The sequence below is a fragment of the Ovis aries genome, chromosome 1 (assembly GCF_016772045.2).
Source record: "Ovis aries strain OAR_USU_Benz2616 breed Rambouillet chromosome 1, ARS-UI_Ramb_v3.0, whole genome shotgun sequence".
Taxonomy (NCBI): Eukaryota; Metazoa; Chordata; class Mammalia; order Artiodactyla; family Bovidae; genus Ovis; species Ovis aries.
In genome coordinates, this window is record NC_056054.1 from 174,122,474 (window position 1) to 174,141,549 (window position 19,076).

At 41.3% G+C, this 19,076-nt stretch overlaps 1 protein-coding gene across 7 annotated transcripts in view; it reads left to right on the top strand.

The window, feature by feature from the left end:
* HHLA2 (HHLA2 member of B7 family) overlaps positions 1-19,076 on the top strand; it is a 153,542-nt gene that overhangs the window by 126,297 nt on the left and 8,169 nt on the right. For 3 of the 7 annotated variants that reach the window (XM_042230925.2, XM_042230931.2, XM_042230933.2), the window contains 5 exons: positions 5,509-5,598; positions 7,458-7,708; positions 8,690-8,959; positions 14,951-15,268; positions 17,608-17,733. In XM_042230925.2, coding sequence (XP_042086859.1) covers positions 5,509-5,598; positions 7,458-7,708; positions 8,690-8,959; positions 14,951-15,268; positions 17,608-17,733 — 1,055 coding nt within the window. Of the gene's footprint in view, positions 1-4,812; positions 4,918-5,508; positions 5,599-7,372; positions 7,709-8,689; positions 8,960-14,950; positions 15,269-17,607; positions 17,734-19,076 lie in introns of those variants that run through there. The other 4 variants (XM_060404268.1, XM_060404267.1, XM_042230938.2 and 1 more) reach the window with 3 other exon arrangements.

Below are 19,076 nucleotides of genomic sequence, written 5' to 3' on the forward strand. Positions count from 1 at the left end.
GGGTGTGTGGACAAGTAATGAGGTGGTGTTTTCAAAAGACCCCTGTGAGGAAGTGTGGGAAGCAGGATGGGACAGAAGTTGCTAAGCAAGGATAGAGCTTTAGGTGGAGTCTCAGCCATGTTCCCACAGTGGGGCTCTGGACCACACACGGCTGAGCGACTGAACTGAACTGAGGCCGCCACTAGGGCACAGAGTAGGGAAGGAGTGTGACTCCCAGACCACAGCTTCCATTATCTCAGGGCGAGCCTCTGAAAAGGCTGCAGTGATGTGAACAGGTAGCACCAACTGAGCAACGTGTGCATGAAAACTGAATGGTTAAAAGTGATCCCAGGGGATCTGAGCAAATGCCAAATGGTCTTGTTGTTGTTGTTGTTTAGTTGCTAAGTTGTGTCTGATTCTTTGTGACCCGGTGGACTGCAGGCCGCCCTGCTGCTCTGGCCATGGGATTTCCCAGGCAAGAATACCGGAGTGGATTGTTACTTTCCTCTCCAGGGAATCTTCCCGACCCATTATACTTCTGTCTCCTGCACTGGCAGACAGGTTCTTTACCATGAAGCCATTAGGGAAGCTGTGCTAACATACAAAATATCAGATATTAAATATGTGGCATTTTTGATATAGCTACTTTTATTGGGCCTGATTTATGAGCCTCCCTAGATTTTCTCGGCCTTGCTTACTTCCTGAGCCTTCAACTGGTTGGACAAAGAGAGCCCCGTCCCCAATGCCACTGCGTCCAAAACATCAGCAGCCTCCCCTGGGGAGGCCAGCTTCAGCACGTGCCCCACTGATGCCTCCACAGTGAGAGCTGCCACCATTACAGGGTGCAGACATGACCTAAGGAGACTCCCAGAGATGGTGGTCTCCTTTGCCCCGTATTCCATATTCAAGGTATGATACTGGGAGGCATGAGGTCTGGCTTCCTGAGTGGTAGCCAAAGGGGACCAGAAAGAGCATGGGGGTTAAAGCCCCATGGGGAGAATTTGCCTATGGGGAAAATCTGTCGATGAATCCCTTTTGCTCTCTTCCTCTGATGGACTGTTCTGAGGTGCTGTGGTTCTGCAGAGGAGGCCTGGAGAGTGTCCCTTATGAGGGAGCGGGTAGCCTTGTGTTCTGTTCTAAAGCTGAGGCCAGTAGGGCAACCACTACCTAACGCCTGCTTTTCTTCCTTTCTTGTTTCGCTTCGCCTTTGCCTTCTCTCTTGCTGCTCTGCAGCTGCACCTCTTCACCTCCCTCCCAGATGTGTTGAACACACTTTTAACCTGGTTTCCAAACAAACCAAGAGCTACTCCCTACACCTACCTGCACCCCGTACTCAAAAAAGGAGCTTGAAGCAAAGACAGTACATGTCGAGATTCAAAATTTCAACCCAATATATAAATCCTCAAGTGGAGGATTTTCACTATAAAACAGCAAGGGAGATTTCTTTTGAGTAAAGAGTGGGTAATCCTAAAATTGTTCTTTTGTTCTTTTTTTCTATCTAAACAAAGTCAATCCTATTAAAATCTAAGTGGATGCTAAGGAGAAATCCCTACGATGCTACAGAGAGTTTCCCCTTATTATGACTTCTTTCCCAAATTGGCACAGTGCCCTGAGCGTTGTGAGAGGCACTGAATTTAAAACAATGCAGAGGAGAGTGGAGCTCCCTGGAATCCATTTTTCCTGGAGGAATTCATAATGTGAATAGCATGATGCAAATGATGTGAAACGTTCTTGTTTATTGAACAAGACAACTGACCTTCTGTGTGCGTCTGGTCATATCTAGGCCAGCAGTTATGAGCCAAGACCAGTCTTTAATGTTACTGATGTGCGGGCTGGAGAACCTGACCTGAACACAAGTAGAGTCTGTTGCTGTCACAGTTAGTGCTGAAGGCCTCAGTCAGTGTGCTGTGCTTAGTTGCTCAATCGTGTCTGACTCTTTGTAACCCCATGGACTTAGCCTGCCAGACTCCTCTGTCCATGGGATTCAGAATACTGGAGTGGGTTGCCATGCCCTTCTCCAGGGGAGCTTCCCAACCCAGGGATCGAACCTAGGTCTCCCATATTGCAGGCAGATTCTATACCATCTGAGCCACCAGGAAAACCCTCAGTCAGTGTGGTCTGTAGCTATTAAGATGAGCACAGAGGTAGCCATTCTGTTCTCTTTATTTTATGCTTGTAGAAAGGCTTCAGCTTTTTCTTCTGTCTTGATTAGTCTCAGCATCTGGATTTCTTTTTGCCATGTTTCATTAGGGAGTCTGCTTCTTTGCCTTCTTCCCCCACATCTGGAAATCAGCCACAATGTATCAGAACAAGGCGCTTCTAACATTTGAGCCATTTTGTAAGGGTGCTGATTGCAACTTGGGTAGCTTCAGTTTAATCCAAGGTGGAAGATTTCGACTGCTTTGGGGGAAGAAAATAAATGTCTAAAAATAAAACAGGCATAAAAATAGGGCCAAATACTCATTAACTGCCTCACTTAGCTGAATGCTGAATTTATTTCAAAAGCGCTAAATCAAGCATTTGTGTAGAAGAGGTTGAGTATGTTTTTTTATTCATAGTACTTCATCTTAGATGATAAATGAGTTATGGCAATTTGTCATTTTATCCAAAAGACATGAATTAACCAGTTTTCAAGGGCCTAATTTTCAGCTCATGCTGACCCTTGAATTGGAGCATTTGTGCTCACAAGTCTTTTGGAATGGATTTTGTGGGCTGTTATATGAGAGGCTGGAGAGGCAGGCAGGACCAGGAGCCAGAGAATCCATCCAAGGCTTGGTAGGCTAGGGTTAAGAATTTGATCTGAGTGTGATGGGAAGTCACTGAAGTGATTTAATTAGAAGGCTATTGTAAACTTATTTATATTTTTAAGATAGGACCTTGAATGCTGCAATGACAGTAGATTATAAGAAGGCAGGGGTAGAAGAGTGGTAACCATCCAGATAACTGTTTTTGATATCCAGGTAAGAGATGATAATAGCCTTGGGGTAGAAGGTGATGGTAGAGTTGGAGAGAAGTGCACAAATAATGGAGTTTTATTTCATTAACAAAAGACTGATTAGTAGATTAGATATGGGACCATGAGGGAAGGGAAGAATCCAAGTTGATTTCTAAGTTTCTAGACTAACCGGCATGGAATGTTTGTTCTGTGATGCCTATAAGGCATCTAAATGAACAGGTCAAATGGGCAATTGAATATATGACCTTGACTCAGTAGATAAATCTAAGAATCCTTGGTGTACAAATGTCATTCAGAGCCATGAGACAGAAGGACTTGTAAGCAGCTCTTTGCAGGAAACCACACTCAGCAGGAAACCCCTTGGTCTTGTCCCCTTGCCTAACCTGGTGTTTCTTTCCAGATATCAAAGGAGTAGAAATGAAGAATAAGTAACAGATGACCAGATCTCTTTCCTAGCTTCCCCTTCAGTAATCTTATAAACAAAGTGTGTGAGGAAGATAGCATCTAAATAAAGATCACAGTGCACACAGTGGGGGATGGTGGTGACTCTGGCCCCACCTCAATAATTAACTGAGATTGTTACTTTCCATTTTCCCTTTAACAATTTTCAGGGCCAAGCAGAATCTTCAGAGTTGGTTTTGGGGGGATAGGAGTCTGCCTTCTTCCCAAACTGATGGCTTTCTAATTAAAAGCAGATTTCTTTTCTACCAACACTTGTCTCTCAGGTATTGATTTTCAAACAGTGAGCAGCTGGATCTGGTGGGTAACAGGCTTACCAAGGGAGTGAGTATAGAGAAAGCGTAAGTCCTGAGAATGTCCTGTACAGAAGTGTCCCATCAACACTTATTGGTCATATCACTTGCAAATGTTTTCTCCCATTTGATAGGTTTTTTCATTTTGTCAATAGTTTCCTTTGCTGTGGAAAAGTTTCTAAGTTTAATTAGGTCCCATATGTTCATTTTTGCATTTATTTCCTTTGCTTTAGGAGACATCTAAAAAGTATTGCTATGATTTATGTCAGAGTGTTCTACCTATGTTTTCTTTGGTCGGTTTTATGATTCTTGGTCTTATATTTAAGTCTTTAATCCATTTTGAGTTTATTTTTATGTATGACATTAGAGAATGTTCTGATTTCATTCTTTTACATGTAGCTGTCTCATTTTCCCAACACCACTTATTAAAGGGTGTGTCTTTTCTCCACTGTGTATTCTTCCTTTGTCATAGTTTAATTGGCCATATGTGTGTAGTTTTGTTTCTGGGCTCTCTATCTGTCCCACTGACCTACGTGTCTGATTTAGCGCCAGTATCATACTACTTTGATGGCTGTATGGTCTGAAGTCAGAGAGCGGGATATCTCTAGCCCTTTTCTTCTTTCTCAAGATTATCCTGGCTACTCACGGTCTTCTTCATTTCCATACACATTTTAAAATTAGGTGTTCTAGTTCTGAGAAAATGCCCTCAGCATTTTGACAGGGATTGCAGTGACTCTGGGTTGCATTTGGTCATTTTAACAGTGTTCTTCCCACCCATGAACATTGTATATCTTTCCATCTGTTTGTGTCAGCTTCGGTTCCTTTCACTAGTGTCTTATAGTTTGCCATGTACAGGTATTTTACCTCCTTGGGTAGGTTCGTTCCTAAATATTTTATTCTTTTTGATGCAATGGTAAATTGGATTGTTTCCTTAATTTCTGATAGTTCATTATTTGTGTATAGAAATGCAACAGACTTCTGAATATTAATTTTGTAACAAGCTCTAGTAGTTTTCTGGTTGCTTCTTTAGGATTTCTATGTATATATCAAGTCATCAGCAAATAGTGACAGTTTTACTTCTTCCTTTCTGGTCTCAATTCTATTTCTTTGTCTTGTTTGATTGATGTGACTAGAATTTCCAATACTATCTTGAATAAAAGTGGCCGGAGTGGGCATCATGATCTCAAAGGAAAGGCTTCCAGCTTTTCACCGTTGAGTACGATGCTAACTGTGAGTTTGCCATCTATGTACTTTATTATGTTGTGGTATATTCCCTTAATGCCCAGTTTCCAGAGAGTTTTTATCATAAATGGATTCTGAATTTTGTCAAAAGCTGTTTCTGCATTTATTGAGATGATCATACAGTTTTTATTCTTCAAATATCCAAAGAACCACCATTTAATGTACACCAAATCTTTATTCATTCAACAGCCATTTTTCAGAATCTGTTATATAGCAGGTACTGCCTTAGATGTGAAATCTCTTCTTCAGAATTAACATCCTGCTATACATTTAGTGATATGTCCTGTTGGCCTCCTACGTGCAGAAATGTGTGCACTTTCAAAAGGGGATTGTGCTACTTAAAAGTTGCCTTGTAATCTGATTTTTCTCCTATAACATTAAGAGCTTCTTTCCATACCATTGAACTGTCTTTTACAGTATTTAATTTTAAAGATTTAATGGTTGTAGAAGAATCACTTGTGTGAATGCACCAGAGTTAATTTAATGATTCTCCTATAGGCAGAGACATTAATTCTCTCTTTTCCAATTCCTGTCTGCACTTAAAATCTGTAACTTGCATATTTTGCTTCTCTTTGATAGTATCAGTAATATGATCTCCACAAGACATGAAGGCACAGGCAGTGCTGTCTTTCTTCTTCACTCTTATACCATCTCTATGTGGATCTCAAGGTAAGAGCCTTTATACTAAATCCAAGTGTTAGTTGTTTGTATCATTAGATAAGAACATGAGCCACAATACAAGGGGGCTGTTTCTTCTGTAGCCATAGCATTGTCAACTTTTCTAAAAGATTAATTAATAATAAACAGGAAGCAGATGAAAGTCTGCATGAAAATTAAAAATGTTTTCTTCTGTCTACTCTGATTAAGGCTCTTTCTAATCTGTTATCTGCTACCAGATATAAAATCACTATAAAGACAAATTTGATTGGTTGGTTGATTGGTTTTTAAGTGTTAGCTTGGTACTTGACACAACAAAAGGTGCTACAGCTTTGCTAGGTCCTATGACAGGCATTTTTAATTACCCAATAAAATATTAGAGATGTTTAGTAGAACAATTAGGGAAGTCAATAAAACCACTCCTTTTCTTTCCCACCTTTCCACATCTCTCAGCTTAATGCCACAGTCCTCTAGCCTTTGGATAGACTGTTTCTCTGAGGCAAAGAGAGACATGGCAGAATGGAAAGAGCCTCAGAGGGCCAAGGAAAAAGGCTTTGTGACCTGGCCACATGAACACCCAATTCTCCCATCTCAGGTGGCTTTGGCCAAGGTCAATAGAGTTTACTTCATTATTAGTAAAATAATGTCCTTTCCAGTGAAAATATCACAAAATTCATAGATAGGGCACATGATCTACTTTTCTTTTTGTTCAGGGAAAATTGGATACTACTTGCAGTGATTATGAGATAATAAGTATATTTTCTTTGCAAAAACCTGATTGTGATGAGTCCATTTGCTTTTTAAGATCACCTTCTGAAGTTGACTTTATATGGGCTTCCCTGGTAAAGAATCTGCCTGCAGTGCAGGAGACCCGGGTTCGATCCCTGGGTTAGGAAGATCCTCTGGAGAAGGGAATGGTTACCCATCCAGTATTCTTGCCTGGATAATTCCATGGACAGAGGATCCTGGCAGGCTGCAGTCACAGACATGTCAGAGTCAGACATGAGTGAGTGACTAACACTTTAACTTTACTTCAAACACATATATAAACTTATATGTATTAGGAGGATTGGACTTCTACATTTATATTTAGAATAATATTTCTTAACTGTATTTTAACTGACTCATAGGATACCCTGTGAGTTGTCCTAAAGCCAAAACAAATGAGTCACTTCATGTCCCCTTTTGGACTCCTCCTCTGTGTGCCATTTCTTGAAACTAATGTCTATATATTCCCAACAGATCCCTGAATGCAGCATTGTCTTTACATGTCCCAAATATTTCCTAACCCAACCAAGTTAAGATTTTTCTATTCTGTAAGAGTCTGCTGGCTCCAGAAGCTGAATAAACTATTTAATAATTTGTTATTGTATAGTAAGTATTAAAGGTATATGTTCAGGGATAAAAATCAACAGGAATCTTTAATTTATGTAATATAATTTCCAGCAACTGTGTAGGCCAAGATCAGAGGAGAAATGAGACTGTTGATCAAGCATCAAGCAAGGTTTCTATGCTTTACACTGTTGTCAATTCTAATTGTTACATTGAATCCAAAAGATACTCAATTAAAATTGCAGGCACTCAAATACAGCTCAAATACAGAGCTTCATGGCTTGTTTCTGAGAATTAGACTAGCAAAGGTTCTTGATAGATAGATAGATGATAGATGTTAATGATCAGGCTGCTGACCTAGGATAGTTCTAGGTAGCCCTGATATAACCCTTGATAAGCACCCATCACTAATTCACTTCATAACTGCTCTTGTTTTCATATGGATCCTTTTTAGCTTCCTTCAGTCATGTTAGTATGAATGAGCAAATCGTCACTGGAAGACTAGGTGAAGATATAATTCTCCCTTGCTCATTTGATAGTGGACCCAATGTTGTAATTCACTGGAAGAATCAAGATACCAGTGTTTATTCATACTACAAAGACAGCGACCAGTTGGAAAACCAAGATCCCAGATATGTAAACAGGACATCCCTCTTCCGTGGTGAGATTCACAATGGGAATGCCTCCCTGACTTTCAGAAGATTAACCCTTCAGGATGAAGGAATTTATGTATGCTATGTGGGAACATCACTTGGAAAAGTCACAAAGAAAGTAGTACTAAAAGTGGGAGGTGAGTGTACACGTAAGCTCTAACAAAACATGACAGTGGTACCATCCTATGTTGCCTGGAATGCCTTCTTGTTAATTTAATAAGCTGTGGACTTCCTTCTAAGACAACGTATACAAACTACGTCATTATTTTTAATGCATAGTATTTTAGGGTATAAAATTGATACACCCATTATTCCATTAATAGGTATTCAGGTATTCATAGTGTTTTACATTACAAAAAATGTTGTGATGAACATCCTTATATTTAATACTAGGAAATGGTCTGAAACAAAAGGGTCAGGAGTAAAATTATAATATGGCACATATAGCAGCAGCGTAAGAGTATCCATTTCCCCTTAAGTCTTATATCAGCACCTAATATTACCAATTTTAAGAAATTCTGCCAATATGATAGCTTAAAAGTATTGAATTATTGATTTAAATTACATTTCCTATTTTCTAAATTAAGTTATTTTTAATATTCTATGCTTTCCCCTATCTTTATTCACTTTGCTTATCGAATCATTTATTTGTTGGGGGGAGGGGCGTTTTCTAATAGGCTTTGTTCTTTCTCCCTCTTCCATTTAGCTGCTTCAAACCTTGACTCAGAAATCTAAGAATTATGGGTAAATGAAGAACCAAAAAGCCTCTGAGTCAGTACCTGAGGAGTACAGAGTGCTGCGTGAGCTTCAGTTTATCAACTTCTGACACTCACATTTTAACTGCTAGCTGAGGCCATTTTTTTTCTAGAATTCTTTCTAGAGAGTAGAGCTTGCTAGTTGCTGTGTAGCCATGCATACTTTTTTTTTCTTGTCGATCACCAGACTATATCCTAAGATTCTACAGAGTTTTTGTTGTTTTTCCTTTCAAAAACTGCCAAGTTTTATTCACAAAGCTTGGCTTTTCAGTTCATAGGTATTAAAATAATAAGTGTTCTGCACAGGTGGCCTAAAAAGAAACTAATGAGAGTTCCTCACATGCCCGTCTTTTTCCCTCATAGCTTTTGTCACACCTGTGATGAAGTATGAAAAGAACACCACCAACAGCTTCTTAATATGCAGTGTGTTAAGTGTTTTTCCTTATCCAATTATCACATGGAAAGTGGATAATAATACATTTATCTCTGAAAACAATGGGAAAGAAGTTGGATCTTTGGGTCCTTTTCATATAAACAGCAGAGTAAATATCACAGGATCAAATTCATCTTATCAATGTGCAATTGAAAATCCGCTGCTGAAGCAAACATGGACAGGGAGATGGACAATGAAAGGTAGGCTTTCTGTGTGAACATGCTGTCGGAGGATGGGAGGGAATGGGGATTGATTTACAGATAAGAAAGGAATACAAAAAGGACGGAAATGCATTTGCAGCAGTCAGAAGTCCAGACCAGAGTCCCAGGCCTAATATTAATGGCTCTGTTGCCTCAAGCAATCATTTTTATTTGTGAGTATTGGTTCCTTGTTGGTAAAATGGAAGTAATCCTTACCTTGCAAGGTGTTTATGAGTTAAAGGAAAACACGTGTGAAATGAAAAGTAGCAAATATATTTGTGTGTATTAGTGTATTTCTCTATGGTTCTTCTACACAGAATTTTCTACCTGCATTGCACTTTAAAAGATCAGAGGAGAAGCAAAGGATGCTTATCTACTAGCAGGTCACAAACTCTGATTCTTGCCAGTTTTTCAACCAACAAAAATTAGCATTGCTTCTGTTTAGTCTCCTTAAGTAGCATTAGCCCATTAATCTTTATCAACAATTCTACACCTTCCTCTCTGTATCTGAACAAACCCAAACTCTGACCAATCTATCTATAGCATACTGTTTAAGAAGAGTTTAAAGAGAAGAAAAATTAATTTAACACCATTTATCTATTACTGAGGAAAATTATTTGTTTTATAGTTCACTAGAAGTAAAGCAAATTTTTTCCCTTTTTTTTTTAAATTTTAAAATCTTTAATTCTTACATGCGTTCCCAAACATGAACCCCCTCCCACCTCCCTCCCCATAACATCTCTCAGAAGTAAAGCAAATTTTTTCTGTGAATCTCCATTATATATGGAGTGTAGAGGTTAGCTATCTTTTTTTGGCCTTCCCCTGAATTTTTTTAACTTTCAAATATATTGAAGTACAGTGGACTTACAATATTATTTCAGGTATAAAATATAGTAATTAGATATATTTATAGATTACACACCATCAGTTCAGTTCAGTCTCTCAGTCGTGTCCGACTCTTTGCGACCCTATGAATCACAGCACGCCAGGCCTCCCTGTCCATCACCATCTTCCGGAGTTCACTCAGACTCACGTCCATCGAGTCAGTGATGCCATTGAGCCATCTCATCCTCTGTCGTCCCCTTCTCCTCCTGCCCTTAATCTTTCCCAGCATCAGGGTCCTTTCAAATGAGTCAGCTCTTCACATCAGGTGGCCAAAGTATTGGAGTTTCAGCTTCAACATCAGTCCTTCCAATGAACACCCAGGACTGATCTCCTTTAGGATGGACTGCTTGGATCTCCTTGCAGTCCAAAGGACTCTTCAAGAGTCTTCTCCAACACCACAGTTCAAAATCATCAGTTCTTCGGTGCTCACCTTTCTTCATAGTCCAACTCACATCCATACATGACCACTGGAAAAACCATAGCCTTGACTAGACAGACTTTTGTTGACAAAGTAATGTCTCTGCTTTTTAATATGCTATCTAGGTTGGTCATAACTTGCCTTCCAAGGAATAAGCGTCTTTTAATTTCATGGCTGTAATCACCATCTGCAGTGATTTTGGAACCCAGAAAAATAAAGTCTGTCACTGTTTCCACTGTTTCCCCATCTATTTCCCATGAAGTGATGGGACCGTGATCTTCATTTTCTGAATGTTGAGCTTTAAGCCAACTTTTTTTCTCTCCTCTTTCACTTTCATCAAGAGGCTCTTTAGTTCTTCTTCACTTTCTGCCACAAGGGTGGTATCATCTGCATATCTGAGGTTATTGATATTTCTCCCAGCAATCTTGATTCCAGCTTATGCTTCCTCCAGCCCAGCATTTCTCCTGATGTACTCTACATATAAGTTAAATAAGCAGGGTGACAATATATAGTCTTGACGTACTCTTTTTCTTATTTGGAACCAGTCTGTTGTTCCATGTCCAGTTCTAACTGTTGCTTCCTGACCTACATGCAGGTTTCTCAAGAGGCAGGTCAGGTGGTCTGGTATTCCCATCTCCTTCAGAATTTTCCACAGTTTATTGTGTAGAGTTTTTCTGGAACTCTCTTGCTTTTTCAATGATCCAGCAGATGTTGGCAATTTGATCTCTGGTTCCTCTGCCTTTTCTAAAACCAGTTTGAACATCTGGAAGTGCACAGTTCACGTATTGCTGAAGCCTGGCTTGGAGAATTTTGAGTATTTCTTTACTAGCATGTGAGATGAGTGCAATTGTGCGGTAATTTGAGTATTCTTTGGCATTGCCTTTCTTTGGGATTGGAATGAAAACTGACCTTTTCCAGTCCTGTGGCTACTGCTGCATTTTCCAAATTTGCTGGCATACTGAGTGCAGCACTTTCACAGTGTCATCTTTCAGGATTTGAATTAGCTCAACTGGAATTCCATCTCCTCCACTAGCTTTGTTCATAGTGATGCGTTCTAAGGCCCACTTGACTTCACATTCCAGGATGTCTGGCTGTGGGTGAGTGATAATACCATCGTGATTATCCAGGTCGTGAAGATCTTTTTTGTACAGTTCTTCTGTGTATTCTTGCCACCTCTTCTTAATATCTTCTGCTTCTGTTAGGTCCCTACCATTTCTGTCCTTTCTCGAGCCCATCTTTGCATGAAATGTTCCCTTGGTATCTCTAATTTTCTTGAAGAGATCTCTAGTCTTTCCCATTCTATTGTTTTCCTCTATTTCTTTGCATTGATCACTGAGGAAGGCTTTCTTATCTCTTCTTGCTATTCTTTGGAACTCTGCATTCAAATGGGTATATCTTTCCTTTTCTCCTTTGCTTTTCACTTCCCTTCTTTTCACAGCTATTTGTAAGGCCTCCTCAAACAGCCACTTTGCTTTTTTGCATTTCTTTTTCTTGGGGATGGTCTTAATTCCTGTCTCCTGTACAATGTCATGAACCTCCATCCATAGTTCATCAGGCACTCCATCAGATTTAGTCCCTTAAATCTATTTCTCACTTCCACTGTATAGTCATAAGGTATTTGATTTAGGTCATACCTGAATGGTCTAGTGGTTTTCTCCACGTTCTTCAATTTCAGTCTGAATTTGGCAGTAAGAAGTTCATGATCTGAGCCACAGCTCCTGGTCTTGTTTTTGCTGACTGTATAGAGCTTCTCCATCTTTGGCTGCAAAGAATATAATCAATCTGATTTCGGTGTTGACCATCTGGTGATGTCCATGTGTAGAGTCTTCTCTTGTGTTGTTGGAAGAGGGTGTTTGCTGTGACCAGTGCGTTCTCTTGGCAAAACTCTATTAGCCTTTGCCCTGCTTCATTCTGTACTCCAAGGCCAAATTTGACTGTTACTCCAGGTGTTTCTTGCATTCCAGTCCCCTATAATGGAAAGGACATCTTTTTTGGGTGTTAGTTCTAAAAGGTCTTGTAGGTCTTCATAGAACTGTTCAACTTCAACTTCTTCAGCATTACTGGTTGGGGCATAGACTTGGATTACTATGATATTGAATGGTTTGCCTTGGAGACGAACAGAGATCATTCTGTCATTTTGAGATTGCATCCAAGTACTGCATTTTGGACTCTTTTCTTGACCATGATGGCTACTCCATTTCTTATAAGGGATTCCTGCCCACAGTAGTAGATATAATGGTCATCTGAGTTAAATTCACCCATTCCAGTCCATCTTAGTTTGCCGATTCCTAGAATGTCGATGTTCACTCTTGCCATCTCCTGCTTGACCACTTCCAATTTACCTTGATTCATGGACCTGACATTCCAGATTCCTGTGCAATATTGCTCTTTACAGCATTGGACCTTGCTTCCACCACCAGTCACATCCACAACTGAGTGTTGTTTTTGCTCTGGCTCCATCCCTTCATTCTTTCTGGAGTTATTTCTCCACTGATCTCCAGTAGCTTATTGGGCACCTACCGACTGGGGGAGTTCCTCTTTCAGTATCCTATCTTTTTGCTTTTTCATACTGTTCATGAGGTTCTCAAGGCAAGAATACTGAAGTGGTTTGCCATTCCCTTCTCCAGTGGACCACATTTTGTCAGACCTCTCCACCATGACCTATCCATCTTGGGTGGCCCCACACAACGTGGCTCATAGTTCCACTGAGTTAGACAAGGCTGTGGTCCATGTGATTAGATTGGTTAGTTTTCTGTGATTGTGTTCTTCAGTCTGTCTGCCCTCTGATGGAGAAGGATAAGAGGCTTATGGAAGCTTCCTGATGGGAGAGACTGACTGAGGGGGAAACTGGGTTTTGTTCTGATGGGTGGGGCCATGCTCAGTAAATGTTTAATCTAATTTTTTGTTGATGGGTAGAGCTGTGTTCCCTCCTTGCTATTTACCTGGGGCCAAACCATGCACAAGGGTTCCCTTTTCTCCACATCTAACCAACAGTTGTTATTTATTTGTTTGTTTGGCACTCCACTCCAGTATTCTTGCCTGGAGAATCCCATGGACGGAGAAGCCTAGTAGGTTACAGTCCACGGGGTCTCAAAGAGTCGGACACGACTGAGCGACTTCACCTTCACCTTGTTTGATAATAGTGATTCTGACAGGTGTGAGATGATAGCTCATTGTAGTTGCATTGATTTGCATTTCCCTGATGATTAGTGATGTTGAACTTTTCAGATACCTACTGGTCATATGTATGTCTTATTTGGGAAAATTATTCATTCTCCTTATATGATGTCAATAGTATGGGCAGCTAATATTCACTGTTCATCAGCCAAGTAGCAATGGAAATGTGGGAAAGGGTTGAAAATATTAAACTGTAAATATTTTATATGGAGAATCATAATTTCTCTTGTTTATTTCAGAACTGAGTATCCTGAAGTTCCAATGGTTCCTTACGCTTAGTGCTGTTTTGTCTTATTGAGGATCTGTTATATGCCAAACTTTGTCACTCAGCCTGTGAACCTCAGAACTAGGTGTATATTAGATGCTGTGGACTCTTAGTCACTTATGGATCCACAGTATCTAGTACAAACATGTAAAAATAAAACTAAACCAGGAAAGTAGCATACAAAGAGAGGGATTAAATCTGTTCACTACGGTTGGGTATGGATCAGGTTGTTATAGAATATATGCTTAAGGAGTTGCATACAAGCCAAATTTTAAAGTAGTAGTAGGAAATTTCAGGAGAACATAGGCATTCCAGGTAAAAAACACACTATATGCAGAAGCAGAGATGGAGGTAAATATTGCCTCAATTTGTGGAAGTATAAGTGGTTGAGAGAGAAACTGAAGTATCAAGAGTTAAGCCTAGAGAGGAAGGCAAAAACCAGGTGAAATGCCTTCATCTTGCTAAGGAGCTTGAGCTGGCCTGGAGGTAGTACGGCGCCAAAGAAGGATATGAAGCATTGGAGAGACTGGAAGTTGTATTTTAGATGGCTTCTCTGGTATCACTCTTTCACAGGTGGACTGTTGTGTTTTAGATAGCTTGCTTTGGCATCACTCTCTCGCAGGTGGACTGCAGAGTAGGTGAGTCTAAAACCAGGAAGGATAATCCATGGCGGTCCATAGAAGTCAGCTGGCAGAACAGGAAGGACAATGTGGTGCTAACTCTGGAGGGGAAGCTGAGAATACCCAGCAGACTCCCTGCTCTAAAAGATCAGTCCAGTGGGGAATTCCTGCCCATGGTTAGAAATATACTCATGTGCTAGAAAAAAGACTTTGTCCAGAAGAGAGATTACAAAGTGGTTGAGACCGCGGACGCAGCAGAGACTACTAGGTCATACATCGTGACACGAAGGCAGCCTGGGTAACACCAGCATTCAAGAGGTCAGCAGAAGATTGCTGAGTTAAAAACGCTGGTAACTGGTAGCAGCACTCGAGCGATCGTGCTCAGGTTGTAGGAGCTGAAAACCAGGTGTGTCATCTCCCTAGCTGGCCCAGGCTTGGGCCTCCTTGAAGCCTAAACTTAACCTTGGTGGGCGACTTTAGAATAGTGGTGTAAAGTTTTAAGAAACTCCACAGCACAAATATCTCACTGCTTTCCAAAAAGTTTTTCAAAGATATTTCTAAGTATAACTTAGAAAATTCATTTGAAAATGTTTTCATTTATCTTTACTTTTCTATCCTGTTGTTAGATGTCCTTCATAAAATGCAAAGTGAAAACGTTTTACTCTTGTGTAAACCTGAAAACAGTCTTTTCCCAGCAAATCAAGACTTCACAGTCACTTGGTCCAGAGTGGAAAGTGGGAGTTCCTCGCTCCTGGCTTACTTTAAGAACTCCTCACAAGAAACACTAATCAATCAGCCTCGACTTTCATGGAAGGAAGAGCTGATAAACTCACGTGACTTCTCTTTAACTGTGAAGGATCTGCGTCTTTCAGACAGTGGGGAGTATTTGTGCAATATTTCATCAAACAAAAGTACCTTACTCACCACCCAAACACTGCGTGTAGGTAAGTTACAAGTAGGGCTGGACATGGGTTTCAGGTACAGCAGTAGAAATTGTGAACATCAAATAGGAAATTAGGTTGGCATTTCAAGAATACCTTTGAATAGAATTTCTGAAAATACTGTTTACAGGGATACTTCCAGTCAAAATGGTAGACAGTTTCCTTCCTTCAACCACATGAAAGCCTTGCACTGAAAAATAAAAGGAAATTACTCCCAGAAGATTTCCCTTTTAGGGTTTCAGAGCTTCAGAAATGAAGACGGAACCTCTATGTTTTATTACTCTGTGGGCTGAGCATCTTCAATTCCTGCTTACCATTGTGCTGATATGTGCCTTAGGGTCTGGGTTTGGGGAGAGAAAGCTGCGCAGACATGGTGGGAAGTTAGAATTGAAGCTTCTGCTGTAGGCTATTGAAGCATGGTCTGTAAACCTGGTGAAAACAGTCATCAGAGGACATTTGAAACATTAAGGTTGTGCCTGATTCGGCTCATTTTTTACCTCTGCTGCTGCTGCTGCTAAGTTGCTTCAGTCGTGTCCGACTCTGTGTGACCCCATCGACGGCAGCCCACCAGGCTCCCCCGTCCCTGGGATTCTCCAGGCAAGAACACTGGAGTGGGTTGCCATTTCCTTCTCCAGTGCATGAAAGTGAAAAGTAAAAGTGAGGTCGCTCAGTCATGTCCAACTCTTCGCGACCCCATGGACTGCAGCCTACCAGGCTCCTCCGCCCATGGGATTTTCCAGGCAAGAGTACTGGAGGAGGGTGCCATCACCTTCTCCGTTTTTACCTCTAGTGGTAGCTAATTGCCACAACTCATTGTTTAAAATATTTCTAGTTCAGTATCCATAGAGTCAAGGAATGTGTACTCATGAAGCTGACTGTCTAGGGGGGCTGATCACCCTTATCCTTCAGCAGGTGACATCATGGGAGACCATGGCACCTCTCTGTATTTATTAAAATGAGTCAGTGGAACATATGTTTTATAAATGTTCTTGGTATTCTAGTTTTGAATGTTACTTCCTTTAATACAAATTATAACAATTCTCGTTCCAATCAAGAGACTGAAAAGAGTACAGGCTCCAGTTATTCCTGAGGAACTCCAAGCACCATTGGTTATCTTGGTGGTCATCTGTCACTTTTTACTCAAGATCATGACTCCTAATCAGCTTTCCTCATCATCTCTGCACCTCTTATCTCTATTTCTCTAGGATCCTGCCTTTTCCAAGCCAAGGGTACACTGTGCCCCACCTTCATCCCCCAAGGAAAACACTAGGCTGCGGTTAGTTTGTAGTCATAATTACTCCTTTGTAAAAGGGCATGGCAACCCTTCCAGTATTCTTGCCTGGAGAATCCCATGGACAGAGGAGCCTAGTGGGCTACAGTGCATGGGGTCACAAAAGAGTCGGACACTACTGATGTGACGGAGCACACACACACAAAAGTATGTTTAATTCCCTTATTACAATATAAAACAAAGACTTAAAATGCATGAAAAACTCATTGCCTCTCAAGTTTTCAGACTTTTTCCTCTCTTGACTCCCATCCCCACTATGCCCCAAATTGTTTAATATCAGCTTTGACAGATTCCCCCAATAGATATATATTAGATGGGGTGATGTGCTAAGTTGCCTCAGTCATGTCCAGCTCTTTTCGACCCTATGGACTGTAGCCTGCCAGGCTCCTCTGTCAGTGAGATTCTCCAGGCAAAGATACTGGAGTGAGTTGCCATGCCCTCCTCCAGGGGGATCTTCTTGACCCAAGGATTAAACATTCATCTCTTATGTCTCCTGCATTGGCAGAAGAATTCTTTACTACTAGCACCACCTGGCGGAGAAGGCGATGGCACCCCACTCCAGTACTCTTGCCTGGAAAATCCCATGGATGGAGGAGCCTGGTAGGCTGCAGTCCATGGGGTCGCGAAGAGTCGGACACAACTGAGCAACTTCACTTTCACTTTTCACTTTCATGCATTGGAGAAGGAAATGGCAACCCACTCCAGTGTTCTTGCCTGGAGAATCCCAGGGACGGGGGAGCCTGGTGGGCTGCCATCTATGGGGTCGCACAGAGTTGGACACGACTAAAGCGACTTAGCAGCAGCACCACCACCTGGGAACTGGGAAGTATTATTTACGCTCATGAAAAACACTGACCCAGACAGGGCTGTTGTTTGTATCTTTAATGGGTCTTTTCATTACAAAAAGTATTTTCACTAATATGATATCTGCTTCCCATGCAGAAAGCAGAAATAGCTACTTTGAATAAACATACTCACCCAGCTATACATTTTCTTTTGTTGTCTGGTAACTTTTCTTCCAGCTCATAGACTCTCTGTTTGTCTTATTTAGAAGCAAGCCCAAGAGCGCCTGCTGGGATAATTGTTCTAGTTTTGGTGGCCATCATATCGGCAGTTTTGTTGTTGTCGGTGGCCCCTCGAGCTGTTAGATCACAAAGATGCATCGATTTCCACAAAGGTATCATCTCATGGAGGCTTTGGTCTCATGCCCAGGGGTTCAGGTGGAGGTGTATCCAAGATGACAAGTGAGTCCATGGAATTCTCCAGGCCAGAATACTGGGGTGGGTAGCTGTTCCTGTCTCCAGGAGGTCTTCCCAACCCAGGGATTGAACCCAGATCTCCCACATTGCTGGCAGATTCTTTACCAGCTGAGCCATCAGGGAAACCCTTGTTAATAGTTGCTACTGCTCAAAACAGCATTGTCCTTGAAGGGCCATTTTATTTTAATCGTGTGAAATTTTTAAAAACCTTTTTCTAAATTTTCTGCTAGAAAACTTACTTACAGTAACTTAATTACTTGTAGTAATTCAACATGATACTAAGATTCCATGGTCACAGGACTTCTTAAAAGACTTTGCTTTTATCAACAAGTTTAGATCTGTGAAAAACTTAGATTTACTTATTTCCACATTTTACAGGCCAGGAAATTAGAATCAAAAAAGTTAATGCAAATGCTAATAGGCATCTGAAACAGACTTACAGGCACCACCTAAGATGACCCAGCTAACTAGTGGTAGAGGTAGATCTCGGCCCCATGGAGCTCTCACTGATTTCATCATCTCTCTAAGAAAGCTCTCAGTGTCCTGGGAGGTTGAGACAGATTCAGTGTCCCTTCTTCTGATTGATATTTGCCTATTTCCCCTGCTGAAGTCAGGGTTATTTGGTCATCGTGGACACCATTATTGAAGGTAGTACTTTAAGGGTGATAGTGAGCAAGGATTTCATCTGTTGCAGCCCTGTGATTGTCTATGTGAATAAGCAGGCCAGTGCCCTTGATGTTCCTGTCCCTTAGCTGCCAGAAGTAGGGAAAAATGGGAGGTTTCAGGTAGTCTAGTTTGTCTTCCACATGCAAACCCTAATATCATGGTGCTTGAGATTAGGTTCAAGTTCTAGGAGAGGGGGCACTACTCCAGAATGATGGTTTAGTTTCTATAGTGGAAGTGTGCACAAGTGAAGTTCCAACACAAAGCACCTGGCACACTCAAAACTGGAGAAGGGGGAGCATAGAAGAGACTGCACCCCTGCGAGCTTTGCTGGAAGCGCTCAATCTAAAGGGACAAGGAGGAGGAATAGTGCCCCAAACCTGAAAGGAGAGAGTCACAGGACCAGCTGTGTTGTAAGGAAGGTGGCCTTCACATAGAGCACACAGCCAGATTAAGGTGGCCTGACACGGAAGGAGCTAGGAGAAGAAACACCTGATTTTGCCCCTCCTGCCCTCTGACCTCCACCCCAGATGAAAGCGGAGGGAAGGGAAGCCCTGCAGGTAGAACCCACCCAGGTCAGCATCCCATGGCAGAGAGC